We start from the raw sequence: 21,278 nt of genomic DNA on the forward strand, positions 1-21,278 counted from the left end.
ATTAATACTCCTATCCTAAACCATCGTTGTCCTCCGCCGTTCTAGACCAACCCTAAAGTCTTCTTGGATTTTAGAAGATTTGAAATGGGAAGCCATTGGGAAATATTAAAGAATGCTACAGATCTAAAAATAATTAAAAAGTTTATCTTATGCATATCAGAAGTAGAGATTTGAGTTCAAATTTATTCTTCTTTCAGTTTTCACAATTTTACTTTGAAAGTACATCATGTTAAACTCTTTGGATGGCACTAGTCTCACTATTTCCCATTTAGATGTACAAGTTAATCTACATTTCTACATATACAGGAGCCAAGAGTTGGACGACCGAGGGTATTTTAGTAATTTTAGTCAAGATCAAGAGCCAAGCTGCAACTAATTCATCTCTTATGTGGTCCCCACATTTGCACCTTCACATTGACACACTCTCTTTTAATGGACTATGCCAATGTAGGCAATTCCTAATAATAAACAAGGATAAAAAAGAAACCAAGAAAACAGAAGTAATTAAATCATAAATGACTTTAAATTGAGAATTAAAAATGCATTACTTGATAATTACATAATGACTTTAGTACATGCATATGCACCCAACTTTAATATCCAACATACAGTAAAATTAAACTAACTACATAATAGGTCAAACTTGTCTCAATATCTATCCTAAACACCTAAACTATGATAGCCTCTACAACAAATTGGGCACCGGCTATCATCACTCTACAACAAATTGGGCACCGGCTATCATCACTCAACATTCATTGACTGATGCAATCATGGTGATACATGTGGCCGCAAGGATGTACTCGTGGGGGGTACTCCTATGACAAAGGCTTCTAAACATATACTACATTTTTTACTACCTCCATTCCCGGGAAATGGAATCAAGTTAAATTGGTTAATAATGACATCCGGGTAACCGGATGCCTCCGCATTTGTATTTCTTCAGGTCGGCGATGTCAATCAAGACAACATGTGCAAATAATAAATACAAGTATATTTAAAATAGATTTATTATTTAAGTATGAAAAGTTTTGAAAGTATATTTAATAAAAATAAATTTTGTGTGCATCGCACGTACATCATGTGCGTCAAAAGTGTATTCCGTCGTTACACGTGCATTCCATGGGTCACATATGCATTCCATGCGTCACATGTGCATCCCGTGACAATTAGTAAAAGCTTTCTAAAAATCACATACATATTGCTTAAACCTGTGCATGAGGTATTTAAAATTAAAACGAAGATAATCCTAAAGGTATGTCAGCAATAAATGCATAATGAAATAAGATAAGAAAAGTTTGCTTATTGACCAAAATATCATTCAAATATTGAACGACTTTATTATTTAGGTGTGAAACTTACTAGTGATCACAAGTATTCATTACGTGGATAAATTAGATCGCTTAGAATATGTCATCTTCTTTAACTATACGAATTAGTCTCAATAAATCGCAAAACCTCAAACATATTCCCAATGAGGATGACGTGTGGAACTTTCACTGCAACTGAAGAGGCTCACACCTTCCACCAAACTAACCTATCAATTTATCCTGAATCGAGGTTGATTTCTTTGCAATGGGAAATGCAGTTGAAATAGAGATTCACTTGAAAAGAGAGCAGTACTACAAGAAAGCTAATTAAAAACAAGGCAAAATACATCGAATCACACTTAAACTATACCCAAAAAGTCGAATTCACACTCCAACTAATCGGGCGACCTATTTACCCCCTATTCTTCTTTAAACTGGAATTAATACCACCTTATGAGGTATAAAACCACTCTCATGGTGTGAGGTGCTCCACACGCGCGCCACGTCAGCGCCATGTCAGCCCACGTCAACGCCATGTCAACCCACGTCAGAAATACAATATATTTATACTTTTTACTTTTTTTTTTAATTCACACTTGTTTTTTTTATTCATAAAATTAAAGTAAAAAATGATTTTTAAATTTTAATTAAAAAAACTGATTTTTCATCTTCTTTTTCAGTTCACCACCCGCCCCCGCGCCCCACTCCTCCGCCCCACCCCTCTACTCCTCCACCTTCACGCCAAACTGATTTTTCATCTTCTTTTTCATTTCACCACCCGCCCCCCACTCCTCCGCCCCACCCCTCTACTCCTCCACCTTCACGCCACCCCCACCTCCAAACCCTTCTTCATTTCGGCCTTGCCGACGCCACCCCCCACCTCCCAGACCCCCCTTCTTCTTCTTCTTCATTTTTTTCATCCGAGCCATTATCTTCCAAACCAATTTTGACTAACGAATCACCAACAAACAAAAATTTCAGATTCAAAATTGGTAACCCAACTACATTTTCGATTACCCATTTTAGATTCAACACTTTTGACTACCCATTTCAGATTTAAGAATTTGAAATGGTTTCAACTTGTGAAAATAATTTGTAATTTATTGGTAATTATTTTTTGCATAATAATTCTAAGAGAAAGAAGATTAGAATGAGAGATATGAATATGGTAGAAGATTGACCGGAAAAAATGGAAGTTTGCCTAGGAAATTTTTCTAGATAAATTTTCCGGCTACATTTGTTGATGTTGTCCCTTTATAAAAGATGAAAGGTGATCTCCTTCAGAAAAGAGGGATTTTGTGGTTTTCATGGGCCATAGCAGTGGGTTGATCCTGTGTGGTGTGATGGAATCAGCAAAAATGGAGTTAATGTGGTGAAGAAGCATTGCACAGATAAAAAGGAAAGGCAAAAGAAAGTAGCAGAGGAACAAAAAAAGAGCAACAAAAGATAAGAGGGCCCACAAATAATTAAGTGCAATTAGTTATGGGACATCCCATTAAAAATAGACACGTGTATAATTTAATCAATTTTTAATATGTTGTTTTTATTTTCACTCGCGCTTAAAAAGATAAAAAAAAATTCCTCTGCCACGTCACGGATAGGGAGTTTAAAGAAGAATAGGGGTAAATAGGTCGCCCGATTAGTTGGAGTGTGAACTTGACTTTTTGGGTATAGTTTAAGTGTGATTTGATGTATTTTGCCTAAAAACAATGACCTATATGTGGTTAACTTATATATGTAATGGCAGTTGAGTTCACGCGCAAACTATTTTTCAAAATTTGAATGAAAAGTGTCTAGTAGGAATACTTTATCATATATTCAGGTGCTCAATTGAAACAAGTTGTAGTTCGGATTTCTAGATTAAATTTGTTGGCAAGTTTAAGGGGCTATCAATGTATTAAGCCTTTAAATATTGTTTGAGGAAAAGAGAGAGAGAGAGTGGCAGGTGAGAAATTGGACTTGTAACTGTTGTGGTAAAGATTAATCATTTGTCCTTCAAAGTTAGTTTCTCGACGCGAATTTGAATTACTTGAGTCAATTTCTCGACGTAATTTGATTAGTTGAGTCAATTTCTTGACGCAATTTGGATTAGCTGAATCCAAAAACAGGTATGAACATCGGGTAAAAACAAAAACAAAAAATTAATAAGTAATACATTCAAAATAAATCCAAATAAATAGAGATATTATTAAAGTAAATATTTTATTTATTAATCATGAATGTTACGTGTCTTTAATATTTAATAAAATTAGATTTTATGTGCGTTGCACGCGCATCATGTGCGACAAATGTGCATTATGTGTGTTCCACGTGTATTCCATGTGTCACATGTGATCTCATGACAATTAGTAAAAACTTTCTAAAAATGACATATATATTGCTAAAATATTCTTAAAATATTAAACGATTTTTATACCCTTAACCTCCGCATTTCTATTTCTGCAAGTCGGCGATGCCGAGCAAGACAACATGTGCGAATAATAAATACAAGTATGCTACGTAATAGTACTAAATCACCAACAATTTTGTGCCATGTTGGCCTTTTTAGCGCTGCCCAACTTGCAGTAACCTGAACTTGAGTCGTACTGCAATATGGGAAAGCCAAAAGTAGAATACGTGTTTGTATGCCAAAAGAACAAATATGTTACATTTTGAAGTCATTTCAGAAAAAAATGCAACTCATTTCAAAATTGGGGATAAACTCAAGACATACTAAATGATTTAAATTTTAAAGACCAGTCCATGTCTAGTTACCCAAAAAAAAAAAAGAAGAAGGAAGCCAAGGAAAACTTACTAGTGGTTACACGGGCATTCCGGATGCTCAATTGAAACAAGTTGTAGTTCAGATGTCTAAATGAAATTTGTTGGCAAGTTTAAGGGGCTATAATATATTAAGTCTTTAAATATTCTTTGAGAAAAGAAAAAGAAGAAGAAGAGAATGGCAGGTGAGAAATTGGACTTGTAACTGTTGTAGTGATGATTACTCATTTATCCTTCAAAGTCAGTTTCTCGACGCCAATTTGAATTAGCTGAGTCAATTTCTCGCCGCGAATTTAAATTAGTTGAGTCAATTTCTCGATAAAATTTGAATTAGTTGAGTCAATTTCTTGACGCAATTTGGATCAGCTGAATCCAAAAACAGGTATGAACATCGAGTAAAAACAAAAACAAAAAATGAATAAGTAATACATTCAAAATAAATCCAAATAAAGAGAGATATTATTAAAGTAAATATTTTATTTATTAATCATAAATGTTACATGTCTTAGACACACATGAAAAATATTACACCTTGTTCAATATCCTATTTAGCTATTTTTGCCCCTTTTTTTCCGCATCTTTTTATGTTTAGATTTTCAATGGCGAAAATTCACTCAACCAAATAATTTAACAAAAATAGTTATAACATTAAAGTAAAAGTATATTATAATTATGATTCAGTGATATATATATATATATATATATATATATATATATATATAAACGTCTTGCATTGATTGAATTGGTGTAAATACTTGCGAGTAAACTTTTACTGTTTTTAACCATTGCATTTATCTTTTTTCACTTTTCTGATGACTCCCTTGATATCCACTCAAATAGTCAAATAAAGAAAATTAAAACTGAATTCTTTAAATTTTTTGTAATTACATAGACCGATTGGATGGCCGTTTCAAAGAAGTTTTCAAAACTCCATATGTTTTTTATTACATGCATAAAAAGATTGGAAAAGAATAATTTATGTGGGGTCAACAGTATTTTCACTCAACTACTGTTGACCTGAATAAATTATTAGAATTTTCATATATTTAATTTAAAGGTTTTATCAATTGTATATTTTCCTTAGTGTTTACTGTTTAGAGTTAAGAAGCAAACATGTCTCCGTAGGTATGAAGTTATTCATTATTTTGTGTTTTCAATGTTGATGTAGCAAGAGTTATTATGATTGAATTTTATATAAATGTTGGTTGACCAAAATATCCTTCAAATATTGAACGACTTTTATACTTTTAACCTCCACATTTCTATTCTGCAGGTCGGCGATGCCGAGCAAGACAATACATGCGGATAATAAAACAAATACGATACATAATAGTACTAAACCGCCATCAACTTCGTGCCATGTTGGCCTTTTTAGTGCCACCCAACTTGTAGTAGCCTGAACTTGAGCCGTACTGCAATATGGGAAAGCCAAAAATAGCAATACATGTTTGTATGCCAAAAGAACAAGTTGGTTACATTCTGAAGTCATTTCAGAAAAAATGCAAGTCATTTCAAAATTGGAGATAAATTCAAGACATAGTAAATGATTTAAATTTTAAAGACAAGTCCATATATAGTTACCACAAAAAAAGGAAATTGAGGAAAACTTACTAGTGTTAGTACCCCAAAATAGATTGATTATTTAAATGTGAAAGTTTTGAAAGCATATTTAATGAAATTAGATATTGTGTGCGACGCATCATGTGCGTCAAACATGTAATCCGTGCGTTACACGTGCGATTCATGTGTCACATGTGCATCCTGTGATAATTAGTAAAAGCTTTCTAAAAATAACATATATATTGCTAATACCTGTGCACGAGGTATTTAAATTAAAATGAACATAAGCCTAAAGGCCCGTCTGCAATAAATTCATAATGCAATAAGATAAGAAAAATTTGGTTGACTAAGCTTATTATTTTATATAAATGTTGGTTGACCAAAACATCCTTAAAATATTGAATGACTTTTATACCCTTAACCTCCGCATTTCTATTTCTGCAGGTCGGCGATGCCGAGCAAGTCAACACGTGCGAATAATAAATACAAATACTATACATAATAGTACTAAACCGCCAACAACTTCGTGCCATGTTGGCTTTTTTAGCGCCGGGCAACTTGCAGTAGCTTGAACTTGAGTCGTACTACAATATGGGAAAGCCAAAAATAGCAATATCTGTTTGTATGCCAAAAGAACGAATTGGTTACATTTTGAAGTCATTTAAAAAAAAAATGCAACTCATTTCAAAACTGGGGATAAACTCAAGACATAATAAATTATTTAAATTTTTAAAGACAAGTCCATGTCTAGTTACCCCCCCAAAAAAAAAGGAAGCTGAGGAAAACTTACCAATGTTAGTACGCCAAAATAGATAGATTTTTTGAGTGTGAAAAGTTTTGAAAGTACATTTAATAAAATTAGATTTTGTGTGCGTCGCACGCCCATCATGTGCGCCAAACGTGCATTTCGTGCGTTATATGTGCATTCCTTGCGTCACATGTGCATCCCATGACATTTTCTAAAATCACATATATATTGCTAAAACCTGTGCGGGAGGTATTTAAAATTAAAATGAAGATAAGCCTAAAGGCAAGTCTGCAATAAATTCCTAATGCAATAAGATAAGAAAAATTGGTTGACTAAGCTTGTTATTTATATAAATGTTGGTTGATCAAAATATTCTTCAACTATTAAACGACTTTTATACCCTTAATAAGTTCTAGTCCTGTTTCTTTTGGATATACTTCTTAAAACTAAAAACCTAAAACTCGAAACCTAAATGCACGTTAATAATACTCTCTTTTGGACATAATTCTATTACTTCTAGGAACTAATTATTTTATTACGTAGATCTTTTCTTCAATAACTAGATGAGGAACTTATTCTATTTAAGTTAGAAAATTACATCTATTAAAGTACACTTCTTGCACTATGTTTTGTTAGTTTAAAGAATTTTAATACCATCTTCTGAAGTGTCTTCCACGAGCATTGCAACCTACTATCAAGCTAAGTATACTATAATAGCAAAGACACTACAATCACCATAGAATTCTTCCCATAAAGACGTTATATATCAAATATCGAGATAAATCAATAATTATGAATATATTTAATCAGTATATATTTATTAAAATAAAATATATTTTAAAAGCTCAATAATTATCTAACGAATTCCAAAATTACGACGATAAGGAAAAAATAATGGAGTATTCTTTTTTACAAATTTTGTAATAATTAACCAAGTTATACATGATGGTAAAAGAACAAGGACATGTAGGTAATTTATATATATGTTTATGTTAGAAATTGTTAGGAATATGATAAGATATTAAGTTTAGGGATAAGATATTAAGTTTAGGTATACATTTCTTTGATTTTAAATAATTAACACTTACACAGATATACTTTCTAATGGTAAAAAATATCAAATGACATTTTTCACATAGGTAAAAATATAAAGGATATACAAAAACAACATTTAAATGGAAAGTATACGATCAAAGGGATAACGTGTGAGGTACATTCATAGAGACTAGTTAATCAAAAAAAGTTGATAGTCATGCTTGAGTGAAATTAAAGAATATACTGATATTGTTTTTAGCTAATAAATTTAATACTATGTGGATATAAATAACTAAATAAGACATATAGGGACTTATGTGGGGGTACAAATACAATTTCTATCTTTACAGAATTAGCTATTTCTCAAAGTAGGGTAATGTCTGATACACTCTTTCCAGACCCCACCCGATGAGATTATTATGGATATGTTATTGTTGTTGCGCTGACTTAGCTACTTGAATTATTTCCTTTATTTTTATTTTATAACAGAAAATGCATTTCTTAACAATACTATTAACAAATTTTAGGACAAAATATTATACTCACTGCCCAAAAACTAGTTAGAAAAAAAAAAAAGAGATGCCATTCTCCACAAAAAAACCCACTAAAAATCTCTCCTTTTCAACAAATTTCCTTCTCTTACTAATCTGTCATTCCTACTTTACCAAAAACAATAAAACCACTTCCAACTTTAATCCCCATTCTATAACTCCCTTTTCATATTCAACTCCTTCACAGTTAGATATTCCAAGAATTCCCATCCGTTTTGCTTTACATTCTTTACTTTAGACTTTAGTTAAATAAAGCCAAAATCTTGTTCATCATCCTAATATACTTTCTTGAAAAACCAGAGCACAAAAAAGCAAAAAAAGGGGTTGAAGAAATTAGGAACAAGAACAAGAAAAGTATCGATTTTTGTTGTTGTTGTTGTTGTTGTTTGTTGTTGTTGTTGTAAAGATGGTGATAAGGAAAGTAGGGAAATATGAAGTTGGAAGGACAATTGGTGAAGGAACATTTGCTAAGGTTAAATTTGCTCAAAATACTGAGACAGGTGAAAGTGTTGCTATGAAAGTACTTGATCGAAGTACTATCATTAAACACAAGATGGTTGACCAGGTCTGTTTTTTTTCTTCCTATAATGAAGTAAATTTATCATCTTGTTAAATGCTTTCTTGATTATTTGTAGGGCTTTTGATGTTACTGAATTTATGGAATAAGTTTTAGATTAGTAAATGGAATAAGTTGACTTTCTTTCGCTTTTAATTCAATTTGTGAAGGTACTTGAAATTGTAGTTAATTGTTTAGTAAAGCATCTGAGAGGATACTGTTAGAGATAAGAGTGGATTCTATTGAAAAATGGAATATACTTTTAGCAACTTAATGAAGATCTCTAATTCTCTATATGGTAGCCAATCAAGTCTGAAGAATATATCTGTGAAATGTAGGTTAATGATGCTATCTGAACTCTGATCAACAGATTCAAGTAAGTTTATAGAACATTTTTGACAATGTGTACAAATTACTGCTAGATAATAGTCCTACTTTAGTAGAATCAATTTCTAAGGCATCTCTTCTGTATATAGATTCGAGTCGTGTAAACTTGTGTTTGTGGTACACAGTTATATCAACAGTTTTTCTGTTAGACTATAATTGATTTTTTTTAATTCTCTTATAAGAGCTTTCTGCATTTTAATCTTGCAGATAAAGCGGGAGATATCCATAATGAAGCTTGTTAGACATCCATATGTAGTTCGATTACACGAGGTATGTGCCAAAACAAGTGCCGATGACTTTCAGTTTCCTGAAATTTGTTGCCTGTTTCACTTTTAGAGTACTCGTATTGGGGAGATTTTTTACGTTGATGTGCGCTGCTAAACTAAATAAATTTTTCTGTCAGGTTATAGCAACTCGGACAAAGATCTATATTATCTTGGAATTTATTACAGGCGGTGAACTCTTTGATAAAATTGTAAGTCATCCCTTAAAATGGATTAAGGACGAACGTAGATTATTTTAATTTTATCTGAAGGTATACTTTCCTTTGAATGATCTCTGGTGTGCATTTGTAGGTCCACCATGGACGATTAAGTGAAGCTGAGTCTCGTAGATACTTTCAACAATTGATTGATGGAGTTGATTATTGTCACATCAAGGGAGTCTATCATAGAGATCTAAAGGTACTTGTTAACAAAAAGTAAAATCAGAGAGCAATAAGTTATTACGCATTTAAATGGAAATCTTACTGCCATTTTCGACATTGCTCAGCCTGAAAATCTTCTGCTAGATTCCCAAGGAAATCTGAAAATATCAGATTTTGGACTTAGTGCATCGCCTGGCGAAGTAAGATCCCTGAAAACTCTACTTTTTTTCTCTATTAACAGAAAACGACAATATTGGCATAAGTCTTTATGCTGCTAACTGTGTTGATGATGTTCTAATAGGGAGTCAATATTCTTAAGACAACATGTGGAACCCCCAATTATGTTGCACCAGAGGTTAGGCAGCTTTCACTATAGTAGTCTTGGTTCTTTGGTTCATCTTACTTTTATAATGGATTGAGATTTCCCTTTTTGTCCTTGCTATTGGACCTTTTTATAGGTTCTTAGTCACAAAGGTTATGACGGTGCTGTGGCAGATATCTGGTCCTGTGGTGTTATCCTTTATGTTCTGATGGCAGGTTATCTCCCCTTTGATGAGGTTGATCTCACTACACTGTACGCAAAGGTAGCTTTGCCTTTTCATGGTTGTGTAAATAACTTACATAGAATTCCTTAATTTCAGAGCAGTTTGATAGGGTACTCATGCTGACAATTCACATTTCATCACGGTAAAAGAGATTATTGTGTAGTAACGTTTTAATTACCAACAAGTATGTTATTATTTCTGCAGATTGAGAAAGCCGAATTCTCCTGCCCGTCTTGGTTTCCTGTCGGAGCAAAATCTCTGATACATCGAATTTTAGACCCAAATCCTCAAACAGTAAGTACTTGATCAGATAATGTACTCGTATCAAATTGCGCTCCTTAAACATTTTTTATTTTGGAAACTTATCCGTCACAAAGCAATTTAGCAATTAAACTTGTACAAGGTTGCTACTTATCCTTTCTGCATAGTATTTATTAACAAACATGTCAAATACGGAAGCAAGAAAAGTCCTTTTCCTTTTCTCCTCTCTTCTTCCCCCTCACACAAATTAAACCATATTTGCTACCTCTGGCACTCTCTTCACCACTTTTTTTCTAGGTACAAGTCAAAGTTCATTAATATAGAGCTAGCCGGTGTCTAAAATATGTATCAGATGTCTATGTGGCTTAAAGCAAGTCATGCACTGGAAAATAATAAAAATTGCCACTTGTCTATACTATTCTCCATTAATGCTTCTTCTTTTTATTTTAATTCTCCTCCATCTCCTTGGCCTCTCATCTAAACCTTACTGTTCTTTTTTATGGTTCATGTTACGGGTCTACTGTTTCCTGTCTTTCCAATCAGAAAGTAGAGCGAAAATGAATGGAAGAAGTTTAGCAGAAAAATAGAAGAATAATAAAAACAAATATGCAGGTTCTAAGGAGGGAAGTAGAAGAGGAAGTGAACGAACGAAAGAAAAAAGAAAAAAAGAGCAAAGAAGAAACTTGCTGCTATTTGTGCTGCTTTGTTGCTCTACATATTTGTTACGTTTCTTGTGTCACCGACTCCCTGTGCTGAAATTTCAGTTTTTTGTGATGATCCCCATTGTTGTGGACCGGAGCAGCAATCCAGAAAATTCTTCCTTGTGGATTTTCCCTTTCATTCTTCTTCTTTGCACCGTCATTATTGCTGACAGTATCCAAGAGTTTGAACTATTCTTATGTTCATTAAACCTTTTTCCGTACTTTCTTCCTTTGTCTAATTTTTCTGTTTTGATCTTACATTTCCTTCCCATCTTAGTACTAAAATATTAATAAACATAGAACAACTCAGGAAGACAAGAGGGGAAAGAGAAGATGGAGGAAAACTGTTAGGATAGTAGCCAGCAATTGCTGAATGGAAAGGAAAAATTTAAAAAGGAAATGCTAAGTTGCAACTTTTAGATAGTTCTGTGGTAAGATGCTACATCTTTTTTATGGCTTCTTGAGCTATTTATTCTTTAAAGTAATGTTATACTCTCTGTTACATGAATTCATGCTACTATTGGGTTTCTTTTGGAGTGTAGTAGCTGTGTTGAGGTTTAAGGCGTTATACAATAATATTGATCATGAAGATAAATTGGTATTTTACAAAAAGTAACATACTTTTACGGTGGCTTATTACTTTGCATGTCCTATATTTTGATATTCTGCTATTTTGTGCAGCGTATTCGGATTGAAGAGGTTCGTAATGATGAGTGGTTTAGAAAAAATTATATTCCTGTAAAAGCTATGGAGTATGAAGATGTCAATTTAGATGATATTAATGCAGCTTTTGATGATACTGAGGTTGGTAACCCTTTCAATTGCTGCTTTTACTATATAAAACATTTTGCTGTTGAATTGAGATTTTAAGTGAACTCTTGCCAAGGTTTGTTTGCTTGCTGGGCAAGCTGGTAATTAGCTTGCTGAAGCATCAGGTTGTACTGGTTTATTGCTCAAGTTGAATGTCCTGTTATCATTAACTTGAGAATGTAATGTTGAGTAAAAAATCATATTGGGGCTATCACTTGGATTTAGATGATGGAAATAGTTTTGGAAAGGTGCGTTCAGTATAAGTTTTTGCATTACTCAGAATCTCTCCGGACTTTTTCTTTGGAGAAACAGAGGATATGGACCAAAAAATGAAAGAAATTTCAATTTGGTAGGGATTTTAGGTACGGTGAAAAATACTTCCATGGAGGTTCTAGTTATTGACTGTTAATTTATTTTCATTTGCTCCACCTCCACCCCGACCCCACCCCACCCCCAACCGCTTTATTTTTTCCTCTTTCATTTCCCTCTTTATATGGCATGTTATAATGTTTTACAGGAGGAAGCAACCAAGGAGCAATGTGACAATGCGGATGGTGGGCCGCTGGCTCTAAATGCCTTTGACCTTATTATTCTCTCTCAAGGATTGAACTTATCCGTATTGTTTGACCGCGGGCAGGTATAAGTTCTGATACTAATACCAATTTGACCATTCACGACGTGGGTCTGGTTGTTTCTCTCGTTCATTTGTCAACTAGTTGTGACTTAGAGCAAAGAACAAGAGGCACATCTTGCTTCTGATTATCAATTTCCCCCGTATCCTTGTCAGTTGCTTATTATTATTAAGGTGCTAGTCATCAACTTAGATAATTGAAATGTGGATGCTGGATTTACAGGATTCAATGAGGCATCATCAAACACGCTTTCTTACGCAGAAACCAGCAAAAGTTGTTTTATCAAGTATGGAAGTTGTGGCCCAGTCCATGGGTTTCAAGACCCATATCCGCAATTTTAAGGTAGATCAATACCTTTTGTTATTATTAATGGGGCTTCTCGAGCAATTTTCTTGGAGAATTCCTAAGGTTAGTCTTCTTTTTTGCCTGTATGTTCTCAGATGAGGGTAGAAGGTCTCTCCGCGAACAAGACTTCACATTTCTCTGTAATTCTGGAGGCAAGTTTACATCTTTCCAAAGTTGTTTTAATTTGTGTGTCACCCTTTTTGTGCTAGCTGAATATTTATTACTTATTCAACAGGTTTTTGAAGTTGCTCCTACATTTTTCATGGTAGACGTTCAGAAAGCAGCCGGTGATGCTAGTGAATTCCTCAAGGTTAGTTCTGTCTCATACATATACATGATCCATAACTCTCTTTGCCCGTCATAAATATGCAAGTGCTTACATTACATATACTGTTTTACAGTTTTACAAGAACTTTTATGGCAATCTTGAGGATATAATCTGGAGGCCACCAGATGAATCATGCAACAAATCAAGTGTTACAAAAACAAGGAGTAGAAAGAGATGATATTTTAGCGTTAAGGAATCTGTCTGTACTTTGTGTTTGTATATTTACAGTTTCTTGAACCCAATAGGCTGTCAGTACCCTCTTTTATAGTCGAGCCAAGTGAGGGCTAAAGCTTCCACGCTTTCCCCAGGTTTTGTATCAATTATGTGACAATTTATCATCTTAGAGCAGAGAGTAAACATAACAAATACTACATACGTTTAGAGAAGAGTTTGTCAAGTTGATAGTAATATTTTACCAGCTTCTGTGAACAATTCCAATTTCAGCAACCATACAGTGCCGTATTTCTTAGCAAACAATAGAATTTTCTCGTTTCATGAAATTTATGTGAACAGCTAAGGCCATTGTTGTTAAAGCCATGTTATGCCCAACACTTGAGCTTTAGCAACTATGTCATTTTCCGAAAAATGTTTTCCGACATACCAAACAAACTTGTTTTTTCTCTTTCTTTTCCAAAGGAGGGAGGAAGGGAAAGATATGGCCCTGCATAGGATGAAGGAAAAAGGAAATAGTGATAGTGACCCTCTTTTGGCTCTTTAAGCTATAAATGTAGAGATCAGGTTGAAGAGTGAAAGCGTAGAAGTGGTATGAAGTTGCTTGAATCTAGTGCTTGAGAGGTTGTGCAATGGTCTTTTCAAGCAAGATGTTCTTCTTACCGGTTTTTATCTTAATTAAAAATGTAGTAGATAGAAGAAACTATTCATAAGGAATTTCTCACATAACTCTATGAAAACCTTCTTTAATGTTCTAGCATCTGCAATCATTAAGGTGAAAACAGTCCACACCCTTTTTACAATCGCGATTAACTTACGGTCAAAATATCAAGTTTAGTATTTCAATTTACTGGATTGGCCAACCCCAATATGTTTAGGATTTAGATATTAGCTGTTAATTGTTACTGTTTGTACTGTTTGGCGCCACAAATTTAGCATGAATCAGTCAAATTTCCCAGGGAAAGTAAATTAACCAAGATCCAAGAACAAAAGGGAGGGTCCTCAAGGTGTTAAAATTTCAATTAAATTTGTTCTTTTGATGGATGCTCTTACCTTGAGCTGTCTGTTTACAGTTTTTAGGTCTTTCCTCATTTCTCAATTGCATTGATTATCTTTTCAAGAACATCACTAACTTGACAAAAAGAAATAGAACAAAACTCAAACCTTTGTCTCCAAAAAGATGGTATGAGAAACCTTGAGTATAACTGATATAGCAATTGGAATCTACAGAAGTACAGAACTCAGTATAAGGCACTATTTATTTTTCTGATTTTCTTTTCATATGCAAGCTACATGACCTAAATTCAGTAGATCAGTCGATGAAGAACGCGCAGGAAATTATGATAATCAATGAAGGTAACTCAAGGCCGTGAGAAAGAATTAAACAAGACTACCAAAATCTCCACAAGAACAATGTCCATTCACAAATTTGTGAAGCCTTTTACTATCTCTAATGAGGATTTTTCTTGAAGTTAGCTGTGAGATGAATTTCATAAAGCTGTGGCAATCTCTACACATGCTAATACTCTTAATAACTCGAATAGGTGCAGCACTTGGTGTGCTCAACAAAGCATACGCAACAGCCAACTTTTCACTGTGACGACCTCTAGGAAAAGCTCCTTCATCGTCTTCTTCATTTCTCAGCTCCAAAGTTGTCTGTAACTCAAATCCCATCGTACTTGCTTTGTCATGTAAATCACTTAAAAAATCGTCGATATTTTCATATGGAGGATTCAACCGATCACCTGTTCTAAACGAATGAACTTTTTCCCTGATGCTAATCCAGCTCCAATCTTTTAGCTTTCCGATTTTTTCATCTTTCATTAACTTTCTCACCCTGGAAACATCCTTCCACCTCTCAGCCGACATGTACATGTTTAACAACAAGAAGTACGCCTCAGAATTTTTTGGATTCAGGTTTAGTAGTTGTTCAGCAGCATAAAAACCTAGCTCTAATTTCCCATGGCTTCTACATCCTGCTATTAGAAGTGACCATATAAACTCGTTAGGCTCAAAATCCATCTTCTTGACGAAATCAAATGCTTCATCTATCCTACCTAACCTCACAAACATATCAATCAAGCACGCATAATGGTCCATTATGGGCTTAATTTTATACTCTTTTTTCATCATGTCAAAGTACGACAATGCCTCTTCAACCAGTCCGGCAAGGCTACATGCTGACAGCACTGCAACAAATGTAACCTTGTTCGGTCTAACTCCTACGAACCTCATATCCTCAAAGAGCTGCAATGCTTGTTTAGAGTAGCCATGTTGTGCGAAGGCCGTAATCATAGACGTCCAAGATATCAAAGTTCGTGTAGACATCTCCACAAAAGCCTTACTTGCCCTGTCAATGCTTCCACATTTATTATACATGTTAACGAGGGCAGTTCCAACTACGACATCAGACAAAAACCCGGACTTAATAACCTGAGCATGAATTTGCTCCCCCTGTTCCAAAGCAACCAAACTACTACATACAGTTAACACGCTCGAGAAGGTAAATAAATCAGGCTTCAACCCTGAACGATGCAGTCTCAAATAAGTGTTTAGTGCCTCAAAACCGCTGGAATGTGAAGCCATACCGTACTCTCCAAGATCCATCATTTGAGCGAGACCTGCAATTAGGGGTGGCAAAATTAGCTCATGAAAACATGACCTATCCAACCCGCCCAAATTTGGACGGGTTATTGACCCCCTCATTTATCATCTTAGCCCTAAAAAATTGGGCTGATATGTAGCCCAAATTGACCCATGAGAAATCTTGTCAAAATATGTTCAAAAAGACATTTTTTTATTTCCTATATAAAAAATAGTTGTAGTAGGTACTAAAAAATTATAAAAGAATGGACAAAGAAATTAAACTTGGTATGAATTGGGCGGGACGGGTTATGACCCGTTTTTTAGCCCATTCCAGGCAAACCATTTTCAGCCCAAGTAACTTTGTTGACCCGCCCAAATTCAGCCCAACCCGCCCATTTGACACCCCTACCTGCAATCATCGCGTTCCACGTAACCAAGCTAATCATCTCCATTCCATCAAACAGCTTCTTCGCCTCTATAATCCATCCGCTTTTCAAGTATAAATACATGATTGAATTCGTTACTCGTAAATTAGAACCGTACCCGAGTTTAATGCTCAAAGAATGAATTTGTGATCCTATCTTTAAAGCCTCCATTATGCAACACAAACTTATCACGCTTGTGAACGTGAACTCATTAGGCTCCACGTTCGCACAAAGCATATCAACAAACAGGCTTAATCCCATTGCAGAATCCCCGTTATCTCCACAGGCAGATATAGCTGTCGTCCACGAAATAACATTCTTATCAGAAATCATCCGAAACGCTTTAACTGAAGAATCCAAATTTCCACTCTTGGAATACAAGCTACAAAGAGCGTTCCCAATGCTCGTATCGTCCTCAATTTCGTACTTCACAACGTACGCGTGAATCTGTTTTCCTAACTCAAAATGACCCAACAAAGAGCACGCGTTGAACGCAACACCTAACGTATAATTCGTAGGAAATCCACCCGCTTCCAGCATTTCTTGGAACACCTTAATAGCAACCTCAGGCTGCCCATTGTGAACATATCCAGACATTAATGATGTCCAAGTAACAACATTTCTTTTAGGCAAATTATCGAACAGCTTACGTGCACTTCCCATTGTCCCACATTTCGCGTAAACATTAACAAGAAATGTCATGAGAAACAAGTCCTCATGGATACCCATTTTGATTATATGACCATGTATTGCTTCAGCTTCCGCAAAAGAATTCTTCTTAATACATTCTTGCAATAATGGAACATAAAAAGCCGATTCCACTTTTTCACTACCTTCATTGATCAATGAAAGTGCCTCTTTGAATTCAACATTGAATGCCTCCATAGCTTTATCCGAATTTATTGGACTATGATTTTTCTATCAAAAATTAAACCACAAAACATGAATTATTCAATATAACTTGAAAAAATAGTAGTACTTCCTCTGTCCGAATTTATGTGATACAGTTCAGATTTTTAAAATCAAACTTCTTTATTTTAACTGTGAATTCAGATATACAATCTTTTAAGTTTTTAAAAAAATATTTACATATTAGTTTAAGTCACAATAATTAATAATTTAAAATATTTAAAGAACATACGAATAAGTCACGGTCAAAGATTTTCTTGTTTGATTTTAAAAAAAATTTGAACTGTATCACGTAAATTAGAACCGAGGGAGTAAACCCAAGTGAGGATAGTCAAATTCAATGAAATAAACTATAATTAAGAAGCAAAGAACTAACCTTTTCAAAAGGCAAAGAAGTTACTGTATTTTTCTTGAAATCATTTTCAAGCTTAATGGTATTGCCCACAACAACTGAAGGCAGAGAAGCCATGAATTTTGGTGGGCATAAACTTGGGAAATGTTACTTCATTGTTCTTTGTTTATTTATCTGAAATTAAAAAGAGGGACAAAAAAAATGTTATCTTTATTCTTTTGATGTGTTTGGATGAAATTGAACTGAAAATCCTATTTATGAGAACAAGGAGAGATTGATTTCAGTTGTGTTACGTGGACCCCACTAACAAGTTGAAATTGTGATGTGAAAATGGATTGGGATGTTAATCTTAGAGGGAAGTTGTATTTTACTTCTATTTTTTACGTAAAATTGAGTTAAAATTTCATTAGTAAAATGAAAAAAAAGAAGAAGAAGAAGAAGAAGAAGATAGAATTCCAAACATCTCTTTTTTGAGAAGGTAAGGTAATATAATTATATCCTCCATCCTAGATGTATTAACATTTTGGATTCTAATTAACGAGGTATGCGGGAGTGGCCTCGGTGGAAGACTATGCCATTGACCGCTCGTCCCACAAGGCGATTTTAATCGAAAAAAGACCAGTCACAAGCTAACATGATTTACCTCTTTTCAACTGATTGACTAATTTCTCTTTTCTGATATGCTTTTCCTTTAATCCTAATGATTGATGACAAATGTGGCCTTTTCTAATATATATCAAAAGGTGAAGAACGAGGTGGAATCAATAGACGTGATTGAAATCTACGTATCTTGAAGAAATTGCACGAATTTCCCTTTAAATGGACGGATCTTTAATTTTTGCTCTTCATGATTTATGACTGGTCTTTTCTAATATATATCAAAAGGTAAACAGAGGTGGAATCAATAGACGTGATTGAAATCTACTTATCTTGAAGAAATTGCACGAATTTCCCTTTAAATGGACGGATCTTTAATTTTTGCTCTTCATATGGGCTGGTCTTTAGTTTTTATCCTTTAGTAATCCAATTTATGAGAAATATTCTTTAAGAACAAAGTCATACAAATACATAAATTTATGTCTCACAAAAAAGTTATTTGTTACGAGAAGCAAAAATTAAAGTCCGGCATTTATGCAAGCATTCTCATTAGTTGGTTTGCACAATTATTATTATCGACCTGAGATAAATTAGAAGTATAATGGGAGCGAATAAAAATTGGTTGAGTTGGGCAAAGGAAAATGGGTTAAGTTAATAAATAGGTGATTATTTGCACTTTTGTCCCTATTTTGTGTTGATTTTTAATTTTTGCCCCTCAAAGCTAACAATTTTTTTTAGGGGCATAAGTTTATATTTTTACATCATAATATTCGATAAGTGGTGCCCCGCATGACTTTTATCCTTAAAATAATTTATGCCTCACTAGACATAATCAAGTGCTAAAGGATAAAAACCAAAGACCAGCCCATTTGAAGGGAGAAAATTAAAGACCAAAGCTGGTCATGTATTTTCTGTCCGTAACACTTCTCCAGTCCTGCAAATAAACATATTAAACAGAATGAACATATAATTTTTTCTATGAACAGATTTTAGAAGGTTTCTATTTTTTACACCAGTACTTGTTACCAGTACTTCAGACGATGCACATAATACTATGGAAATATATAGTTTTACACGTGGATCCCGGACTTTCTGCATCAATAAGGACCGCATCAGTGTTTGTGGCCATCAGATAAATTAAAATTAAATTAAATATCAGATATATATATAAGAGTTAATTATATAAACTACAACTAATTTACATATTACAAATATGCAACTTAAAGCTAAAAATAAAGGAGATTATCCATATGAATAAAAAAAAAGCTAAAAATAAGGAGAACTCATATATTAGTGATAACATAATTAAATGCTTATGAAAACACAATAATTTCTTACCTAAAAAGTTTTTCCTGTTTTGGTGTAGAAGGGGTTAATTGCATGAATTAAAAAGCATAAATAAAACATTGTTCGTGGGCATCACCCAAAATGTTAATATTATAAGATGAAATTGATCTAGTGTGGATAGTTCCTCCAATGTCTGCCCAAAAACAACAGTTGCATACATCGGAGGAACTATAAAAAGCATTGCATCACCAAAAAAATTCCTTTTGCTAGTGCATGAGTTCTGCTCCTGGTACACGTTTTACTGTAATATTTTTCATGAAAGACCTGCATTCAAGAATTAAGGGATCATAACTATCATGAACTTGTTTCATCATATTGATTACCTCTATAGAGTCTCATTCAACCTCCAAAGGAACTAGACAAGGGCTAGCTTCAGTCCCTGCAATAAGCAAGTTAGCTCAGCAAGAGTATCAGTTGTTTTAGGCAGTCCTTAGTGAAGTCTATGACCCAATCCCCACTACTATTTCTGATGATAACACCAATGCCTCCCACCCCAGTTTTACCCAAGTAAGAGTCATCAGGGTTAAGTTTGTAGGAACTCCTGTTGGAAGATTCCCATTTGATGTGAATGGTACTCCTAATGAAATATGTTATACAAACTTAAATACTAATTCCTACTATTATTCGGCCACAAATATTTTGTTATCATCTTTTCAATTACACTTACCAATTTAACAGATACATTTTTAGTATTTTGGCCTTAGAAAAAAAAAATAATGTGAAATAGTGGTAACACGTGCTGAGAAACAAAAAGAATTCTAAAAAGCTTAAGTAAAAAACCTATAAATACGAAATACTGAGTAGTGCAGAGCAGAGAGACTTTGAATCTATATTGCAAAGTTTGAGAAATTGCAAGGAGTTTGAGGAGATAGATATGAAAGAAGTTTAAGGAGAGAGGAAATGGAATTATAGATTTTTAGAGAGCTAATAAGCAGAAAAGAGTAGTTTTCTAAAACATAAAATTTAATCAGGGTAATGCTGAAAATCTACGTGATTTAAAAGACTAAAGTGTATTGAATAATAATGGAGCTTGTCCTATTGGAGCTAATCCGAACCTGGGTATTTAAGAAAATATACGCGGAGAAAATCTTTGACAGAAGTATTTGTTTATGTTTAAGGAGCAAGTGAAGAAGTACTGTAAAAGAGTCTTGGAGATTTTGGGAGAAATTAACAAAATAAGTAACTTGGAAGATTTAAGTTTTGGTGACAAAAAAGTCTGATAATTAGAAATGGTGACAAGTTTGACCAGCTCAAACTTGTCTTAAAATGTGAAACTAAAATTGGACTGAATTATAATTTTTAAAACTTATAATCTTTTACAAAATACACAAAAAAAAAAAAAAAAAAAAAAGCCCATACATTATACAAAACTTCTTAAACCCACACACGTTATACAAAGAAACTCCATCCAACCCACTTCCCCCACGATCCCAACTACTTGTTCATCTTATTTCAAAAAAAAAAAAAAAAAGCGGTTCCGATCTGTCTCTCTCTCTCTCTACCCCACCACCATTATTTTATTTCTCTCTCCATTCTTTGCTTCGTCGCTAGCTTTATCTTTCTCTCTCTCTCTCCATTTTTAAGCTTCTCTATTCATTCTCAAACTTTTTTTTTTTTCACTTGGTTCAAAAGTTAGGGTTTTGAAATCGAGTGTGAAGATGAATTTTGGTTAAAGATGGAAGAAGCATGGGTTTTTCTTGAATGTTGTTTGTTTTA

The 21,278-nt window shown here is 34.0% G+C and overlaps 2 protein-coding genes across 2 annotated transcripts; one reads left to right on the plus strand and one right to left on the minus strand.

Annotated features, from left to right (window-relative positions):
* The first annotated feature begins 8,087 nt into the window (after nt 1-8,087).
* LOC132033573 (CBL-interacting serine/threonine-protein kinase 8-like) lies at nt 8,088-13,607 on the plus strand. The gene is made up of 14 exons (XM_059423580.1): nt 8,088-8,529; nt 9,115-9,177; nt 9,311-9,382; nt 9,483-9,590; nt 9,679-9,753; nt 9,855-9,908; nt 10,012-10,137; nt 10,303-10,392; nt 11,742-11,864; nt 12,388-12,507; nt 12,725-12,844; nt 12,943-12,999; nt 13,083-13,157; nt 13,249-13,607. The coding sequence occupies exons 1-14, from the start codon at nt 8,371-8,373 to the stop codon at nt 13,351-13,353; spliced, it is 1,347 nt and encodes a 448-aa protein (XP_059279563.1). The 5' UTR covers nt 8,088-8,370; the 3' UTR covers nt 13,354-13,607.
* Nucleotides 13,608-14,530: 923 nt separating this feature from the next.
* LOC132033574 (putative pentatricopeptide repeat-containing protein At5g52630) lies at nt 14,531-17,852 on the minus strand. Its single transcript, XM_059423581.1, has 3 exons — nt 17,643-17,852; nt 16,342-17,275; nt 14,531-15,967 (listed from the first exon to the last, which is right to left on the minus strand). The coding sequence occupies exons 1-3, from the start codon at nt 17,733-17,735 to the stop codon at nt 14,727-14,729; spliced, it is 2,268 nt and encodes a 755-aa protein (XP_059279564.1). The 5' UTR covers nt 17,736-17,852; the 3' UTR covers nt 14,531-14,726.
* Nucleotides 17,853-21,278: the final 3,426 nt, after the last annotated feature.

Source organism: Lycium ferocissimum, chromosome 10 (genome assembly GCF_029784015.1).
Source record: "Lycium ferocissimum isolate CSIRO_LF1 chromosome 10, AGI_CSIRO_Lferr_CH_V1, whole genome shotgun sequence".
Lineage (NCBI taxonomy): Eukaryota > Viridiplantae > Streptophyta > Magnoliopsida > Solanales > Solanaceae > Lycium > Lycium ferocissimum.